Raw genomic sequence first — 20243 nt, 5'->3', positions numbered from 1 at the left:
AAAATCACAGGTTTCCAAATCACAATTTTTGGTCAACATTTATAGTGGATTCCAGTTAAATCGGATGAGTACATTTTACCCCAATTAAGTGGCTGCCCCAATTAGCCAAAGTTTCAAGGAAGTAGTCATAAAGGTCTATTAAAAAAACTGTAACAAATTATATATTTAAATGAAATACTGAACAAATTGGAATACTACAAATAGTACTACAATTCTATAAAAATATGTATTTGGCCTTAATAGAAATCAGAGGAATTTATCTAGTGTACACAATGAACAAAATCAGCTTGGACGCTAGTGCGGATAATGGACTGCCTTCACACAATGCTATCGACCATTGCATCCTCCAAATACACAAACACATGCGACTGATGGTATTGAAAAACCGATCACTCTAAGCACAGTATAGCATCACACGACTACACAAGTGTGCATGACTGACATTAGTTAGAACCTGTTTGGCAACCATTTCAGGGTGCTATGGTAGCGTAGTGATTAGCATGACACTACAGCAGCTCAGGAAGCTGCAGAGTTCAGAGTTCAAATCATGGGTCGCTGGGGCGGAGTGGCTCGACGGTCCTACTCCGCACTGTATCACTAAATAAATGAAAGTCTTCTACCCCAATTAAGTGGCATAGTATCCCAAATAAATGAAGGGAATCTCGATTATTTTTGATTAGTTTTTGTACTTTAAGAGTTGTCCCAAATAAGCAGCTGCCTCAATTAACCGATAGCCCAATTAACCAGAATCCACTGTGTCAAATATGCATTAATTCAGCAGTTATTCCAATATATCACAGCTTCCGCTGTTAACAAAATCTTAATCATAGTTCTTCCAAATGCAGAAGATTGTCAGGGAGATTTTAAAGGGTACATACTGCAGCATGCCCAAAATGCCTGCCAGATCACACCACGGAACTTGGATAGGATAGGCCTTGTGTATCAGTCTCAATTAACTTGAACAACAGGTTCCCAAGGCACAGATTCCAGTTTGCTGGCCTACCCTTGCACAATGCAGTCCTGTAGTCACAATCATAGTCCTTTACTTCAAGAGAATGCTAACATTTCCAACAAGCTCAAAGCTCTCAAAGCCCATCAAATGGTTTATCAAAAGCTGCACAAATACTTTAGCTACACCCAACAATTTATAGTATGAACACCAAGTCCATGTACCATTTTATCTTAAAAATTTACCCTTCAAGCGCTCCTAAGACATGTTTGAAAATCCTGAATGGAAAAATAGCCCAAAATAGTCAGATATGCTCTCAAACAAGTCAGTTTTAAGAATGTTTATTCCTGAATTTGTGCAGAAAATTTCAAACCAGAGCCCCCAACCTTTCCCTTTACCTAAAATCACCAGGAACCTATGAAGATCGTAAAACTAACCATTATACCAAGAAATTATACATACTATTCCTTAACAAAAAAATTACCAGATCAAATTAACAAATGCTATTTGTGAGGATGTAAATGTCACTGCAGCATCAGTTACCCACGTAAACAAACTGCAATGTTAATGCCACTTTTCAATTGGAATTGTAGTTTCAGAGGCACATGTGAAACAAAATCCTCAGCAATTTTCTACTGAAATACTTGGAACATTGCTTTTGCCTATCCCCAGAGATCACCCCTCTTGAACAGCAAAGACTACTATCATGCAATTCTACTATGCTCAAAGTCAACCTTTGGGAAATCTAATAGAAAGGATAGTAACTAAAGAGGTTGTCAATCGAAGAATATGCCAGAGAGAAGGTTGCATTCGACTGATGATCAAGAAGGAAATAAGAAAGGTTTTGCTGTGTTGAAACACTGTCTGTAATATTAACACAGCTTTTCTCTCTCCACAGATACCACCTGACCTGAAATTCACATCCTCGACAACTCTTTTATTTCTTCCAGCAGTCCCTCAGTAATTGACAATTTATAAATAATGCATCACTGGTGCAACTCTAACTTTATTGTATCATGGACATTGTTTTTGTCCTATCCACCTTCTTTTCCTTAGTTTCTCTTGCCTGGCTCCAGTAACGAGCACAATAAAGCAACCATAGAATTGGGAGAACCCTGTGTCTTGAATGGCTAGAAGAGAAAGCAGCACATGAGCAGAAGAGTGGCACATGGCTGGAATCAATGCCAGTTGGGCTAACAAGAACAGATGATAGCAAGGGCCAGAACCATAGTCTGTTCCAAAATAATTGATTAAGTATCAAAAGTTTAACTTAAGCAGTTCTAACTAAAATTAACAGTTAAAATTTAAAATTTTGATTGAAAAATTCAGCACCAAATAGAGATTAAATGAATTGTTAAATCTCACTAAAACATTAAATTTGAGAGTTTTTGCCAATATTACAATAGCATAAATAATCAATGCAAATAGTTACATTTTCAGGTTCTTAGTAAAACAGATTAGTTAACGACTATGGCTGTATCGCCCAAATACAATATCGTACTGGACAAGATTGTTTCAAATATGACTCAAAGACCTATCAAATGGACTTTTACATCTTTGACAGAACCCAATGAGTCTCTACTGGTGTAATGCCATATTACTTCTAGACATTGGGAGCAATGTCACCATATGAAGCTATAAAATTTATTAAAATACTGCCGCTTTAGTTTGTACGAGCCCATAATGATTAAATATCTTACAAAATTACCTCAATGATCGTTTTCTTATTGATTATAGCAGCTGGAAACAGGACAAAAGGTTGACATTTATTGCCCATCAGTTGGTAATGGGTACCCTAATGAATCGTTGCTGGCTTTGTGAACAGGTAGATTCAGAACTGCTAGACAGGCCGTTTTGGATTTTGGCATAGCAATAAGAAGAAAACAAAGAATTGAACATAAACAAAGATTTAAAATGACATTGGAAAACAAAAGATGCAGTCTTACCTGCAGAATGGGTTCCCAGTTGCACAGCCAACAACATTAATCTACTGATTTACAGACTCACCTTAAGGCTCTTAATGTGTTTTGCAGTCTCAATGATACATTTGTCTGGAGATTTGTCCAACAAATATTCAATAAGAGCATCTTTGTTGTACAATCTGAAAGACAGCAATCAAAAAGATTATAATCTTCAAATGCTAATAGATGAAGAAACGCGACAGGGGGAATTAAAGAGTAAATCAAGTTGAATAATAAAAACTAATCACTGAAATAAAATCAATGAAACTCAAAATTGATTGCAACCTTAAAAGCTTTGAATACTGCCACATGAAAATGGTGACTATGTTTCCCTGCACAAAAATTTAGTATTCAATTTTCAATGTACTACTGAATAATCTATCAGAAAAATTATTTATGGGGCCGGTTCTCGGACACAAACAGGGGCCTCAATCTATTTCAAAGTTTTCACCATCTACCTCTCAAAATTGCAACCCCGCAGCCCAACAACCCCCCTCAAGCACAAGTCAATCTTTTGAATATGGTTGCTCCGTATCAAAAGACAACTAGTTCTCCAGCTTGGATTAGTTAACTCTGCTCTCAAGAAAGACACTTTGCTGACCTCTGACTTTTTATACCAAGAGCCTTTGGCAGGAAATGTGGACCAAACAGACTGCAAACAATGTGTTGGGCTTTGGAATTTGAAAGATCTGATCTACTCAAAGGAAAATGCACCTGTTCCTCAGCTATGTCACATTCATTTGCAGAAATGTTACAGGAACTCCTTCCATTCATTTCTCAATATACAAATCAGCCCAATTTTACGCTTACAAAATATTAAAGATACTGGAACCTGTTGGAAATTAAAACGAGCTACATAAACCTCCTGCAGGGGGTAGGATATATGAACCCACTAGAGAGTGGAAAAAAAATCAAGGGAACTACCAACCTGTCAGTCTAATACCAATAATAGGGAAAATTATCCTAATTTATAATGATGAAATAAGAGAACACAATGAAAATAACAGAATTAAGTAGAGGCTTTTATAAAATGAAAATCATATTGAGTATTTTATTACTCTTTGACTATGTGACTAGTAGAGATAGTTAATTGGGAACAGATGAGTATGTTATATTTAGATTTTCACAAGCCTTTCTACAAGGACCCACACAGATACTGCAAGGGTATAGTCAATGGAACTGGGGGCAATGTCCAGTTGTTCACAATAAGGGGAGGACCAGACAGGCAGTCACATGGACTAGTGGGGTACAGCTGACTATATCAACAACTTGGCTAAAAGGAACAGAGAGCAAAGTGTCAAGTATGCTACTTTTTTTTAAGGCAAGAAGAAAAAGCTGAATAAACAGTGTGATTCATCAAGGCCCTGTACAATTACAAGATCTCTTGACTCCTTTCACAATAAAAGCTAACGTATCATTTGCCCCTCATCTGCTTACTGTACTGGCATATTAACCTTTAACAACTTGGATACAAGAACATGAATGAGAGCTGGTCTTACTGAACTTGAAATTTTGACAGAGCTGAACATACTGAATGCAAGAAACAAAATTATTTTGACTGAATCCACTTACAACAGAGACAAGGAAGAATTTCTTAAGCCAGGTGGTGGTGAACCTTCGCAATTCTCAATCATTTGTTCAAATCAGAGATCAATGTTTTTAAATAAGAGGATCAACTGATATGGAGATTACACTGAGAAATGGAAAAGTAAAAATATCAGCAATCATCTAAATGAATGGTGATTCAGGCTTAAAGGACAGATGATCCATCTCTACTCTGAAATCTGGTCTTGATGCTTTATGGATTCTTTTTATGTTTTAGGATAATCTAGGGCAGGGTAGCAAATACTTCTGAGTATTCATGTGCCAAAATTGGTGACAATCTACGAAAAAAAATTCTCCTATGTGCCCCGTCGTAATGTTGAGCAGATATAATCATTGATTAATGAATTAACAATAATTATAACAAAGGAAGAGTCCTGTTGCTTATTTACATATATTGATTTACTATTAAAGAAGCATAACAGATGGATTGAAATAAATGGAACATTTTAGGAAACCTGTTCAAAAATAGTAATCTTTTTAAACGATAGTATTATTGTACCTCATATATAACACAAGAAAAGTGAATGTAAAATTACAAGCTTTAAGCATATTCATTTAAAAAAATTAAGGAAAGGAAAATAAACGCACTTTACTCAGTGAGACTTTTGTTGCTGCACTAACAATAACAAACTTTATATCTTGCCTGCATTTGGTTGTTTTGAGAGCTATGCAAGTAGCACTAATTTCATCAGCAAGACTACTCCAACTATCCAAATTGAGATGTGTACTAGGTCTGCAAAGATTTCAAAACGTTTCATCCAAAGTCATGTGTTCTCACAACTATCCAGCTGGTGACAAGTTGGCCTGAAATGTTTCATGTGAAAACATCTCACTGGTCTTGGGTTGTAAACAAAATAATCTGCTGCTTCGTTTTGCAGTAAAGATAATGAGTGGGTTTAAGGAATTGAGGGACAGCACTGCATGCCACATGTCAACAAAACTTTTGTGCATGTCATCTTAGCATGCATGTTATAGGTTTCCCACCCCTGACTGGGGATTTTTCTTCTTTGGCTGGGGACAGATGTAACAGTCCTCAACTAGAAAATAAAGGGCTCTTTTGTTTTAATGTGGAACCAAAGATGTTAACAATGTGCTTGAGATATTAGTTTGCATACAGTATGTGTAGTACTGACAGTACATGACAAGGTAATAATTTCTCCTGGACAGTAAAATACCATGACTGCCATTGTTGGCAGATTTCTTGCAAAAATGCAGTATACCTTCCCAAAATTATACATCAGAATAATAACCTCATTGAGCAAGAATGAGGTACACAAAAATACCAAGATTCCTTGCTCACAAACAACATTTGGGGTTACAAGAAATGTCTGGAAAACATTCCAAACACCTGGTTTAGCTCCTACCTGCCAAGCTCACAGGCGACAATGGGTTTCCTCAATGCTGTCTGACTGATGGCACAGTAATTCCAGCGGGCAACCAATGATGCATTCTTATCAGCCTGAGAAAAAAAATTATGTTTAAAAATCCAGCATGCTACAACCACAGAATCCACTAACACACTAGTTGCTATAAAGTAATGGAAACAATGCAGCCCATCTAGTGTACTAAAGATCGTATCCTTCATGCAGTAGTGTTTCTCCTTCTATTTCCAAGTATTTACACAATTGCATTGTTTTGAAATGCAACTACATCAGCCTTCTGACCTACTTTCAGGTTGTAATGCATTGTCACACCAAGAAAACTCTCATCTGGGTCCTTCACCGATTTGAAATCTATGCCTTCCAGTTAATGGCCCTCCAGTTGTAATCCATCCCCACCTGATTTATTCTATAATTGTTCCTCATAATGCTATTATGTTTGCACTACACTTTTAGTAGTCTCCCAAAAGCTTTGACAGCTGTCTGGGATGTCCATGTTTTCCAATTCCTAACTATAGCACAAACCAGCTATTTAAAGGTTAATAATCAATGGAATTCTGCAAGTACATTTAAAACTTGTGATAAATTCCCTGCTACATTCTCATGTACAACCCCATAAAATTTCAGCTGGTCATTATCCTAAGATATGTCACAAATTCATGAGAATAGCTTGTTGAATAAGATGAAGAAAAATCCTTTGTAATATGCATATAAAAGGGCAAAACTGTTTCCGGTACATCTACTTTGCCCACCTTCGGTCTAACCCATTGACAAAATTATGAAGAAAGCACACCAGCGGTTCTACTTCATCAGGAGTTTGTGTTTTGGTATGTCTCTTGCCAATTTCTACAGATGCACAGTGGAGAGCATCTTGACTGGTTTCACCAGAGTCTGGTACAGAGATTCTAACACAAAGGATCGCAAGAGGGTTTACAGGGCTGTAGACTCAGCTAGTTCCATCACAAGCATAACCCTCCCTGCCAGAGGACATCTTCAAGTAGTGCCTCAAGAAGGCGGCATCCATTGTTAAAGGCCCTCACCTTCTGGGACATGCCCCTTCACGAGGAGGTATAGGTGCTTGAAGACTCATCGTTTGAAGAAAAGCTTCTTCCCTTCTGTCATCAGATTTCTGAACAGTTCAAAAATCTATGAACACTATTCTCTTATTTGTTTTTTGGACTACTTATTTATTAAGTAATTCTTATATCCTGCATTGGTCTGCAGTCGCAGAACAACAAATTTCTTAACATTTGTAAGTGATAATAAAGCTGATTCTGATTCTCTTGATTAAACAAGAAGGTATTTCCAATGTCTGGGAAAAGTGGCTAGCAAAGATTTATTTAATTGTTTAGCAATGATGGGTGAAGTAGGCCTTTCCAGCTATGGAGCACCAGCAACAGGTATGCCAACCAGCTGGTGGGGGATTCAAAGACCATTTCAATCTCTGTTACAGTCGTTAGTATTTACCTGCTTCAAAAGGGCAACAATTATATCAGTGCCCAATTAGAGCAGTGTAAGCTGCCTTAACGACCATCAGCCAGTAGTGCCCACATCTACAGTGATCAAATGCTTTGAGAGGATGGTCATGGCTAGAATCAACTCCTGCCTCAGCAGACCCTGACCCACTGCAATCTACCTTTCACAATAGGTCAACAGCAGACATGATCTCAATGGCTTTCTCAACGCAGCTTTGGTTCACCTGGACATTACAAATACCTATATCAGGATGCTGTTCATTGACTATAGCTCAGTGCTTAACACCAGCATTCGTACAGTTCTGATCAAAAAGCTCCAGAATATGTGTCTGTACATCCCTCTCAAGTCAAGTCAACTTTTATTGCCATTTCAACCATAACTGCTGTTACAGTGCACAGTAAAAATGAGACGACGTTTTTCAGGACCACGGTTTACATGACAGTACAAAAAACTAGACTGAACTGTAAAAAAAAACACAGAGAAAGCTATACTAGACTACAGACCTACACTGGACTGCATTAAGTGCACAAAAACATTACGATAAATAATAAACAGGACAGTAGGGCAAGGTGTCAATCCAGGCTTTGGGTATTGGGGAGTCTGATCGCTTGGGGGAAGAAACTGTTAGATAGTCTAGTCATAAGAGCCCGAATGCTTCGGAGCCTTTTCCCAGACGGCAGGAGGGAGAAGAGATTGTTTGAGGGGTGCATGGGGTCCTTCATAATGCTGTTTCCTTTGCGGATGCAGCGTGTTGTGTAAATCCAGTCTGCATCTGGATCTTCAACTTCCTAACTGGAAGACCACAATCTGCACAGATTAGTAATAGCATTTCCACCTCATTGACAACCAACACTTGCACACTTAAGGGATGTGTGCTTAGCTCACTGCTCTACTCTCTATACCCATGATTGTATGGCTAAGCATACTCAAACACTACCTATAAATTTGCTGATGATACATTGTCGGCAGAATCACAGATGGCGCTGAGAGGATTTACAGGAGCGAGATATACCAGCTAGTTGAGTGGTGGCGCAAATAACAACCTTGCACTCGACATCAGTAAGGCCAAAGGGGCCGATTGTGGACTTCAGAAAGGCTAAGATAAGGGAACACAAATCAATCCTCATTGAGGGAAGAAAGTGGAGAGAGTAAGCAATTTCAAGTTCCTGGGTGTCAATATGTCTGAAGATCTAACCTGGTCCCAACATATCGATGCAGCTATAAAGAAGGCAAGACAGCAGGAGTTTGAGGAGATTTTGCTTATCACCTAAAATACTTGAAAATGTCTACAAATGTCCTGTGGAGAGCACTCTGACTGGCGCGCAAAATCTGCCTTTTTCCAGTTTATTCTGTTTTCACGAGGCCAGCGAATTGCAGCCACCGTAGTCCCTCTCCTCAGTCTGAGGACCGACACCAAGCAACCCTGACAACTCGAGTCCCGCCGCTATGGCCTAACTCCGCACCAGCAGCCTCGACAAAAAGTCTTGTCTAGGGCGCCGGCTGAAACCACAGACGTGACTGGAGGGGGGAAGAGAGAGAGTCGCTCCTCACCTGCTCCACCTTCTTGGGACCCTTCACTAATTCATGACGCTTAGGGATAGTTCCTCCGTCGCAACCCATCACAGCTCCACCAGTCAATGCAGACACGGAAACACAACAGGCCTCACGCAGGGTCTGCGTTCCCCTGATTGGGCAACCGCTATTCACGCCCCTCTTCGTCATCAGCCTCGCCCCGCCTCTTTCCGGACCACAAAACCACGCCCCTCTCCCGGAATCGCCGCTGGTTCAAGCTATTTAAACCCACCGAGGTTAACCTGCAGCGTCCTTTCAAATTAGAATAAAACTCTTAGTAGGAATTGCATTGGTATTAAGCAACAGACCAGAAGGTTAAAATGTTAAATGGGAGAAAAGGATCTTTATTCTGTTTGCACGCCGTGACATGTTGACGGCAGGGATCAGAGTCAGGGTCAAAATCTATAAATCTTCACCAAGCTATTTAACTGGGGAGACAGAATGCCGTGTTTACGAGTGTGTTAATGATACAAAATTGATGGGAATGTGATAGGAAGATGATTTCAAGGGGATATAAAGATGTGCAAATCGAATTTGCAAGAGTAAGGTTGAAATCTGGAAAATAGTCGTGTTATGCAGGCGCATTACGCAGAAAAGTAAAGTATTTTAAAATGTGAAATTGTGTAATGTTGACGTTCAAAGGATGGGCGTATAATTGTTCTGAAGTCACTGAAAACTAACATGCAGATGAAGCAAGTAATAGAGAGGTCAAATTGACCGTTGTCCTTGATTAAGTAAAGATTTGTAAATAAATGTAAACTTTTTTAAAAAGGCGAACAGGAAGGCTTTACAATGCGTAGTCAGAACTGTCCAACGCTTCACCGGCACCAGCCCCCTCCCCCCGGACATATATTCGGAAAAGTGCCTGAAGAAAAGACTGCAGTATCGTGAAGGATCCCATCCACCTTACTCATGGACTGTTCTACTTCCATCAGCGTGGAGGCTACGTAGTATACACGCCAGGACCACCAGACTCAAAAACATTCCCCACGCAGTAAAACAACACACCCCTCCCCATCCCCAACCACGACTACTTTATCATTTCTTAGAGTCACCTTGTGTACAGGCACTCCTGTATCTAGCATCACTTTATGGACATACAATCAATATATGTATATAATCTATCTTATGTATTTATATTTATTGTACTTTTAATTAGTGTTCTTTATCTTGTGTTTTTTTTTTTGGTACTGTTGTGGAACAGGAATCACTGTAAGATTACAACTTACTGCTGGATCCCTTCTTGTTCTCGCCCTATAACCATGAATCCTTTAGATACATATTCAGCTCTCCCTCTGAAAGTTAAAATCTAGTATCTTTGCTACTGCACATGGCAGTGCATTCCAGACATTAATACCCACTCTGTTAAATGATTGACCAAGTGTGACTTTTGGTTCTTTTGTCTGTCATCATTCTACACCCCAAGGCCTTCATACCTTTGCCAATGGGAACAGTGTCTTTTGATCTCCTGAATATATTTCATGGATTTAAAATGCTTCCATCAAATTTACTCTTCACTTCCTGTTCCTGGAGAACAATGTCAGCCTCTGCTGCTTACCCACATAATAAAATCATCTCATCCCTGGTATCATTTTGATAAGTTGGTTCTGCATCCTCTCTGAAGTCTTCATATACTTCCTAACAATGTTGAGTGTTTCAATGAAATCAATGCTTATTCTTCAAAGATTAAAGACCAATTTAGCTTCACCTCTCCTCCTGAGACATATCTCCACCCAAGAAATCAATCTGCTAAACCTTTGCTGCCTTCCTTCTATTACAGCAGGTCCACAGCAGATGCCATTTCATTGGCTCTTCACTTCAACCTGGAACATCTGGACAGCTAAGATGCATACATCAGGATAATCTATATAGACTACAGCTCGGCATTCAGTACTATCATCTCCTCAAAACTAAACAATAAGCTTCAAAACCTTCTTCTCAATACCCCCTTGTGCAATTAGATCCTTGATTTCCTCAGTTGCAGACCCCAACCCGTTTGGACTAGCAACCACATCTCCTCCACAATCTCAATTAGTACAGGTGCACAACAAGGTTATGTGCTTAAACCCCTGCTGTACTTGTTTTACCCTTATGACTGTATGGGTAAACACAGGTCCAATGCCATATTTAAGATTGCTGATGGCACCACTGTCATTGGCCGAATCAAAGGTACTGATGCATCAGCATATAGGAGGGAGGCTGAAAATCTGGCTGAGTGGTGCCACAACAGCAGCCTCTCAGCAAAACCAAGGAGCTGATAATTGACTTCAGGAGGAGGAAAACTGAGGCCCATGAGCCAGTCCCCATCAGGGGATCAGAAGTGGACAGGGTCAGCAACTTAAAATTCCTCAGTGTATTCATTTCAGAAGATCTGTCCTGGGCCCAGCAGGTAAATGCAATCACAAAGAAAGCACAGCAATGCCTCTGCTCCCTTAGAAGCTTGCGAAGATTCAGCACGACATCTATAACTTTGACAAACTTCTATGGATGTGTAATGTAGAGTATATTGACTGGCTGTATCACAGCCTGGTATGGAAACACCAATGTCCTTGACCAGAAAATCCTACAGAATGTAGTGGATATGGCCCAGTCCAGCACAGGTAAAACCTTCCCCACCATTGAACACATCCGCATGGAGCATTGTTGCAGAAAGGTAGCATCCATCATCACGGACCCCTTCCACCCAGGTTATGCTCTCTTCTCACAGCTGCCAACAAGGTGAAGACACAGGAGCCTCAGGACCTACACCACCAGGTTCAGGAACAGTTATTACCCTTCAACCATCAGTGTCTTAAACCAAAGGGGATAACTTCACTTGCCACATCACTGGACTGTTCCCACAATACATGCACCCACTTGCAGAGACTCTTCATCAAATGTCCTCAATATTTATTGGCTATTTATTTATTATTATTATTTCATTGCTTCTTTTGTATTTGTACAGTTTATGGTCTTTTGTACATTGGTCATTTGTCCAGGATATTGGACGTGGTCTTTTGTAGACATCAGTTACTGGATTTATTGAGAATGTCCACAAGAAAATTAATCTCATGATTGTATATGGTGACACATGTACTTCAATAATACATTTACTTTGATCTTTGAATTATATCCTTTCTTAGGTACATAGATCAAACCTGTACAATAATGGTGCACTTCATCAGGATTTCACATATCTGGAGCAAGAAATGTCTAGTCATTTACTCAAATTCTTTTGCAATAAAGCAATTTCCTTTCCTAAATACCTGTTCACTATTAACCATAACAGCAAGGTCTAACCTCAGGCTATCAGTGACCTTCTTGGTACCCAGTGTCAAGTTCCACTGCTGCAGACAAAGGCTTGATGTCAGGCTCTTTATCAATCTCATCCTGGCATTAGGCTCACCATTGATCCCAGCTCTTGGGACTGAAACCCAGTGTCAATTTTACTTCCAGCCTACTGTGAGCCCCAGGTCTGTCCTCAGTCTACATGTATTGTAAGGTTTGGATGGTAATGGAAAGGGTGATTTGTTGGTTCCCCTGTATTGTTAATTTTTTTTTGAGCATCAAAGAAGAGCAGCTGGGTTAATGTAGGTTTATTTCAATGTAAAATACAGAGCCAAGACACAGGCCATTCAGCCCAACATGGGGAATGCAGTAATGGAAACAGAGGCCACCACACTTCTGTTTCTCTCTCCAGAGGTTTACTGGCCAGTTGGTCTATAAAGAGGGAGATTTCCAGTCATCTCGGCTGACGTTTCTGTCAGTGCTGGCCTACACACCTGCCTCTCTCCCCATCCCAATATGCTATACTTTTGATCCCATATCCTTCAGCCCCATCCTCACCCATTCACTTTCCTTTTACCCCACCACCTTCCCACCCCAGCTCAATTCAGCTCAAATACTGAGGTGAATACTCCACCATAGGACCTACCCCCTTTGCCCCATTACCCCACCCAGCCACCTTCATCCCTCGGCGAACAGCCCACATCCTCTCTCCCCCACCCCAATTTCCAACCCGCCTCCTCCCCGTGTCAGGATTCCCGCCACGCGGCCGGGCCGGGCCTCGCCTCGCCTCGCCTCGAGAGCGCGCTTGCCGTGCCCAGCTCGAGCGATGGCGCCGGGCCGGGACCGCGAGCTGCCGCCCGTGGAGCGGCTCCGTGCGGCTCTCCGGCGGCCTTGGCGGGGAGGGTCGGAGCCGCGGGACTCGGGGCAGCAGCTAGTGCGAGCCGAACCGCTGGACAGGTACGGGGGCTGTCCTGGGTGTGGAGGTCCGGCTGGCGGGGACCAGGCTATCGACGAGGTCGGTTGTGGGACGAGGGCTAGGTGTTGGACGCCGGGATGGGGCGGAGTGCTGGATTGTAGGAGATGGCTGTCGTGGCTGATCTTCTGACGAGGCGCTGGCTGTGTTGGTTGTCTGGGTTCACAGACTTTAAATTAAAATTCACAAATGCTTATTTGTCATGTTGATGTTGTTCCTTTCCTTGTAGTGCATCGGGCGGCTTTTTATTTTGCTATTTCCTTAGCTTTTATCTGCTTTTTTTAAACGAGGTCGAGTTGCTAGCGTGGATAGAAAGCGTGCAAGGAACCTGCCCGATTGGAACCTGACACCTAGCTTCAAATTAGGCCTCGCCAACATTTTATACAACTTCAACATAATATCCCAATTCCTATACTTTGATTTATGAAGGGCATTGTGTCAAAAGCTCTGGTAATAACCCTACCTACCTGTGGTGCCACTTTCAAGGAATTATGGATCAGTATTTCCAGGTCTCTCTGTGCTACTTGGTTTCACAGTGCTCTACCATTCACCATAAAAGTCCTACCCTAGTTAGTATAACACCTCACACTTGTCTGCATTAAATTCAATCTGCCATTATTCATCCCATTTTTCCAGCTAGTTCAGATCCAGCTGCAAACTTTAATAGTCTTCCTCACTATCAACTACACAACCAATCTTGGTGTCATCGTATATTTGCTGATCCAGTTTAGCACATTATCATCCAGATTGTTGAGATAGATGACAAACAATTATCCTGCCTATCCCTATGTATACCATTAGTCACAGTCCTCCAGTCATTGAGGCAACTATCTGGCTCTTCTCTTTACCACAAGCGACTGAACCTTCTTGACCAAGCTCCCATGAGGGACCTTGCCAAAGGCCTTGCTAAAGTCCACTGCCTTTTCTTTATCAACTTTCCTGGTAACTTCCTGGAAAAACTATAAAATTGGTTTAATACAACCTGCCATGTACAAAGCCATGTTGACTATTCCTAATTGGTCCCTGTCTGTTCGAATACTTATATATCCAGTCCATTTATTAGAATAACTTCTAATAACTTACCCATTACTGACATCAGGCTTATTGGCCAAAATTTTCCCAGGTTATTCTGAGAGCCTTTCTTAAACAACGGAAAAACATTAGATAATCTTCGGTCCTTCTGCACCTCATCCATTAGGGATGTTTTAAATACCTCTGCTTGGGCCTCCCATAAGATCCAAGGGAACACCTTGCCAGGCCCTAGGGATTTATCCACCCTAACTTACCCCAAGATGGCAAGAGCCTTCTCCTCTAATCAGTGTAGGATTCATGACCTCACAGCTGTTTTACCTCAGTTCTGTAGATTCTATGCCTGTCTCCTGAGTATATAAGGTCGTTGTCTGCTGAAGTCTAGATCTGTGGCATTCAAGTCTGGCAACCCAGGCCTGTACCAGAAAGCCAGATATGATTGCGGAGGGCTATTTCAAGGGCGAAGAGGCGATTTCGAACGAGGTTGGAGGTGACATCGGATGCATGGCAACTCTGCATAGGGTCTGCAAGATATTACTTCCTACAAAGCGAAACCCAATAGGATGAATGGCAGCGATGCTTCACTACCAGATGAACTCAACGCCTTCTATGCCGCTTTGAAAGGGAAAATGCAACCACAGCTGTGATGATCCCTGCTGCACCTGATGACCCTGTGATCTCCATCTCAGAGGCCAATGTTAGGCTGTCTTTAAAGAGGGTGAACCCTCACAAGGCGGAAGGTTCCGATGTAGTACCTGGTAAGGCTCTGAGAACCTGTGACAGTCAACTAGTGGGAGCATTCAAGGACATTTTCAACCTCTCACTGCTACGGGCAATAGTTCCCACTTGTTTCAAAAAGGCAACTATTATACCAGTGCCTAAGAAGAATAATGTGGGCTGACTTAACGACTATCACCCAGTAGCACTCACATCGACAGTGATGAAATGCTTTGAGAGGTTGTCATGACTAGACGGAACGCCTGCCTCAGCAAGGACCTGGACCCTTTGCAATTTGCCTTTCACCACAATAGGTTAATGGCAGATGCAATCTCAGTGGTTCTCCACACGGCTTTAGACCACCTGGACAACACAAACACCTATGTCAGGATGCTATTCATCGACAATAGCTCAACATTTAACACCATCATTCCCACAATCCTGATTGAGAAGTTGCAGAACCTGGGCCTTCATACCTCCCTGTGCCACTGGATCCCTGACTTCCTAACCAGAAGACCACAATGTGTGCGGATTGGCGATAACATCTCCTCCTCGCTGACTACCAACACTGGCGCAGCTCGGGTACGTGCTTAGCCCACTGCTCTACTCTCTATATACACGTGACTGTGTGGCTTGGCATAGCTCAAATACCATCTATAAATTTGCTGACAATACAACCATTGTTGGTAGGGTCTCAGGTGGTGAAGAGAGGGCATATGGGAGTGAGATGCTCCAACTAGTGGAGTAGTACCGCAGAACAACTTGGCACTCAACATCAGTAAGATGAAGTAGCTGATTGTGGACTTCAGGAAGGGTAAGACGAAGGAACACATACCGGTCCTCACAGAGGGATCAGAAATGGAGAGAGTGAGCAGCTTCAAGTTCCTGGGTGTCAAGATCTCTGAGGATCTAACCTGGTCTCAACATATTGAAACAACAACACACACAAAATGCTGGTGGAACACAGCAGGCCAGGCAGCACCTATAAGGAAGGTCTCGGCCCGAAACATCGACAGCGCTTCTCCCTATAGATGCTGCCTGGCCTGATGTGTTCCACCAGCATTTTGTGTGTGTTGTTTGAATTTCCAGCATCTGCAGATTTCTTCGTGTCTGCCCAACATATTGATGTAGTTATCAAGAAGGCAAGACAGCGGCTACACTTTATTAGGAGTTTGAAGAGATCTGGCATGTCAACAAATACACTCAAAAACCTATATAGTTGTACCATGGAGAACATTTTGACAGGCTGTCTCCATACTGTCTGGTATGGTGTGGCTACTGCACAGGACTGGAAGAAGCTGTGGAAAGTTGTAAATCTAGTCAGTTCTATCTTGGGTACTAGCCTACAAAGTACCCAGGACATCTTTAGGGAGCGGAGTCTCAGAAAGGCAGTGTCCATTATTAAGGACCTCCAGCACCGAGGACATGCCCTTTTCTCACTGTTATCATCAGGTAGGAGGTACAGAAGCCTGAAGGCACAAACTCAGCGATTCAGGAACAGCTTCTTCCCCTCTGCCATCCGATTCCTAAATGGACATTGAATCTTTGGACACTACCTCACTTTTTTAAAAAATATACATTATTTCTGTTTTTGCATGTTTTTTAATCTATTCAATATATGTAATTGATTGATTTACAGTCCTGATGAAGGGTCTCTGCCCGAAACGTTGACAGCGCTTCTTATAGATGCTACCTGGCCTGCTGCGTTCCTCCAGCATTTTGTGTGTGTTGCTTGATTTACTTGTTTATTGATCATTATTATTATATTTAAGACAAAATTGGATAGATTTTTGCATCGTGGGGGATTTAAGGGTTATGGGGAAAAGCCAGGTAGATGGAGATGAGTCCATGGTCAGATCAGCCATGATCTTACTGAATGGTGGAGCAGGCTTGACAGGCCAGATGGCCTCCACCTGTTTCTATTTCTTTTGTCCTTGTGTTCTTAAGTACCTGCTGTGCACCTCCTCCTTCTTCTTAACCAGGGCCTCAATATCTTGAAAAGCAAGATTCCCTAAACCTGTTATCTTTACCTTTTATTCTGAAGGAACATACAAACTCTTGTTATGTACCCCTAAGGTTCATATTGTCTGTGGACAATCACTTTAAAATGTCGGGAGAATGAGACTGGCTTTTGGACACTGGTTGTGCTGCTATTGAGAGAGGGGTAAGTGTCCAGTGCTAATGAGAGAGAGAGAGAGAAGGAGAGGGAGAGGGAGAGAGAGAACATAAGGTTGTGGTTCCTCGGCTGATTGTTCACCTTTTCTCCAAGGACACTTTGCCTGCTTGTTAAGATTCTTGAAGGTGGGGTTTGGAGGATCGATTCGGGGAATCGATCAGTGGTTCACAGTGTGAGAAGGTGCGACTGGTGGGGGAACTATTTGTGTGTCCTGCCTTGCCTGGGTGATAGTTTCGCCACTGAAGAACGGTCGTACTTGGCATGGTCATAGTCGGCGACCAGAACAGGACTTAAGGAGACAACGGGAAGATCGACGGCAACTGCTTCACCTCTCACCATTTCTCTCTCTCTCTCCAATGATACTCAAACAACTACCTCAACCTCAACTGAACTGAACTTTCTTCATCATATTGTAAGACTGTATCCATTTACCCCAGCTCTGAAAGAGCCTGGTTTTGGTTCCTATCTCCACACTTCTGTATATATCATTGCTAACCTGTTTCATATATTTGCATTTTATAGTACTGTATTGCTTAATTTACTAATAAACACTATTAGTTTACAGTAATACCATACAGACTCCAAAGTGTTTTCCATTTCTGCTGGTCTTAACACAGTCACGGGGTACTTGACACTCTGTACTCACATAATTTCATTTCTGAATAGCTTGTGCTTGCCAAGCATACCATTGTCAGAAAATAACCTGTCCCAATCCATTTTTGCCCAGCTCCTTTCTGATACCATCAAAACTAGCCTTTCTCCAAATTTTGAGTCTCAGCCTGAGGACCAGACTTATGTTCTATAATTATCTTGAAACTAAAGGCATTATGATCACGAGATGCAAAGTGTTCCCCTACACATGCTCTGTCACCTGCCCTGTCTCATTCCCTAATAAGATGAACTATCACACGCTCTCTCTAGTTTGGGCATCTATATATTAATTACGGAAATTTTCCTGAACACATTTAACAAACGCTTTCCCATTCATTCCTTTTACAGTATGGGAAATCTCGTCAATATGTAGAAAGTTAAAATTACCTACTATTTCAACCTTATTTTTTTTAACCAAAGTTTGTGATCTCTCTACAAACTTGTTCCTCTAAATCCCACTGACCATTCTTGTCTATACTGTTGGTTGTCTGTTGTATTGAACATTGATTAGACCTGTGCAAGATAATTTTTAAAGAGGAAAAGCCATTGCACTGGGGTGAATGAAGTTGAGTGAAGTTATCCCATCTGGTTCTCACCAGAGGTGCTATCCCTCCCTGGGTACCCCATGCTCCCCCTACATGGGTGGTCTATAAAATTCCATTAACATGGAATTTCTTATTCCTCAGTTCCACCCATATAGTCTCAGTAGGTGAGCTCTCCAGTCTATCCTATCTGAGCACTGATGTGACATTTTCCCTAACTAGTAATGTCACCCTTTAATCCCTCCCACTCTGTCACGTCTAAAACAATTGGATCCCAAAACATTGAGCTTCCAGTCCTACCCCTCCAGCAAACAAGTCTCACTAATGTCATAATTTCACATGCTGATCCGTGTTCTAAGCACATCCGCCTTTCCAGCAATACTCCTTGCATTGATGTAGATGCAACTCAGGACATTATTCCCACCATGTTCAACCTTTCGATTCCTGGCTTTATATGTAAGCTTAACAATATCTTTTCCTGCAACTACTCTACTATCTGCTCTGGTTTCCATACCCCTGCAACTCTAGTATAAACTTCCTGGTACAGCACTAGCAAACCTTTCCGCAATGATATTAAGTTCCGCTCCACTTCGGGTACAAGCCATTCCTTCTGTACAAGTCCCGCCTTTCCTGGAAGAGACCCAATGATCCAAAAATCTGAAGCCCTCCCTCATGCACTATCTCCTTAGCCAAGTGTTAAATGGCCTCTCTAGCATGGGACATGGATAGCAATCCTGAGATCACAACCTTGGAGGTCCTGTCCTTTAACTTAGTACTGACTGCCTGAACACACTTTGCAGGAACTTGTCATCTTTCCTACCGAATGAAACACAGCCTCTCGCTACTTACTCTCCCGCTTAAGAATGCCATAGACTCCATTTGAGATGTTCCTGACTGGCATGCAATAGGCAACAGAGTAGATGTGGAAAGGCTGTTTCCCTTGGTGGGTGAGTCCAGGTCAAGAGGTCATAGTCTTAGAATTAGAGGGTACCAATTTAAAACAGAGATGAGGAGAAATTTTTTTAGCCAGAGGGTTGTGGATTTATGGAATTCGTTGCCATATGCAACTGTGGATGCTCGATCATTGAGGGTGTTTAAGGAGGAGATTCATAGGTATCTAATTAGTCAGGATATCAAGGTTTATGGGGGAAAAGCCAGAAATTGGAACTAGATGGGAGAATAGTTTAGCTCATGGTGGAGGGGCGGAGCAGACTCGATGGGCCAAATGGCCTACTTCTGCTTTTTTTGTCTTGTGAATATACTATCTGGGAATCTTGTTCTCATCCTCAGAACTTATCTGACCCCTAACCATTAAATCCCCAAGTTGTAACTGAATATTTAATTTCTAAGTTAAATGTCAAACAGTCATGGAATACTCAACTGTGCAAAAAAGTCACAAAATAATTCTTGATGCATTATTTTAACAATATACATTTCATTACTCATGCTGTAATTTAAGTATGTCACCACCTTGAATAACATTTTTAAATTTTAATTATTTCAGTTCTGATGTTCTTAAAGCAATTGAAAATATTATCCAGGAGACATTGGCATATCTTGCAAATGGAGAGGCCCCAGTTATTGTTTTTGATAGAAGATCATCCTGGGAAAATATTAGGTATGTTGATACCATATTCATGTGATGATTGTAGTACAATGCTCCTCTGAAAAATTCAAGTGTCCTATTAATCTTGTAAAGCAAGTTACATGGTCTTTAGTTAGTCCAAATATCACAATGTTTGCATAACGCTGTCTCCGAGGGCTGGTAATGAGTTAGGTATTACTGTGAACTCAGCCAAACAGCAACGTATCTTAATGCATGGGAATAACAATGAAAGAGGTTATTTCCATTAAATAACCACATCTAGGGTAAATGAGAGTTCGGGTATACACAAACATAAAAGTTTGAGTGTTCCTTCCATGGGAAAACAAAGGAGTTACTGTAT

At 41.4% G+C, this 20243-nt stretch overlaps 3 protein-coding genes across 5 annotated transcripts in view; 2 read left to right on the top strand and 1 right to left on the bottom strand.

The window, feature by feature from the left end:
• Positions 1-2614, top strand: part of LOC132399713 (beta-1,3-galactosyl-O-glycosyl-glycoprotein beta-1,6-N-acetylglucosaminyltransferase 7-like) — a 32133-nt gene extending 29519 nt beyond the window's left edge. The window contains exon 5 of the mRNA XM_059980391.1: positions 1848-2614. The gene's annotated coding sequence lies outside the window, so the exon portion shown is untranslated. The remainder of the gene's footprint in view (positions 1-1847) is intronic.
• The window catches only part of rtf2 (replication termination factor 2), a 59610-nt gene extending 50553 nt beyond the window's left edge, over positions 1-9057 (bottom strand). Inside the window, exons 1-3 of the mRNA XM_059980392.1 lie at positions 8922-9057; positions 5880-5974; positions 2957-3050 (exon numbers count right to left, since the gene is read on the bottom strand). Coding sequence (XP_059836375.1) covers positions 2957-3050; positions 5880-5974; positions 8922-8990 — 258 coding nt within the window. The 5' untranslated portion in view covers positions 8991-9057. The remainder of the gene's footprint in view (positions 1-2956; positions 3051-5879; positions 5975-8921) is intronic.
• A 3975-nt stretch (positions 9058-13032) lies between these two features.
• spo11 (SPO11 initiator of meiotic double stranded breaks) overlaps positions 13033-20243 on the top strand; it is a 45416-nt gene continuing 38205 nt past the window's right edge. For all 3 annotated transcript variants that reach the window (XM_059978725.1, XM_059978724.1, XM_059978726.1), the window contains exons 1-2: positions 13033-13166; positions 19802-19915. In XM_059978725.1, the coding sequence (XP_059834708.1) occupies positions 13036-13166; positions 19802-19915 (245 nt within the window). In that variant the 5' untranslated portion in view covers positions 13033-13035. The remainder of the gene's footprint in view (positions 13167-19801; positions 19916-20243) is intronic.

The sequence above is a fragment of the Hypanus sabinus genome, chromosome 9 (assembly GCF_030144855.1).
Source record: "Hypanus sabinus isolate sHypSab1 chromosome 9, sHypSab1.hap1, whole genome shotgun sequence".
Classification (NCBI taxonomy): domain Eukaryota; kingdom Metazoa; phylum Chordata; class Chondrichthyes; order Myliobatiformes; family Dasyatidae; genus Hypanus; species Hypanus sabinus.
Note: the sequence above shows the minus strand (reverse complement) of the source record. Positions and strands in the feature narration are given on the sequence as shown.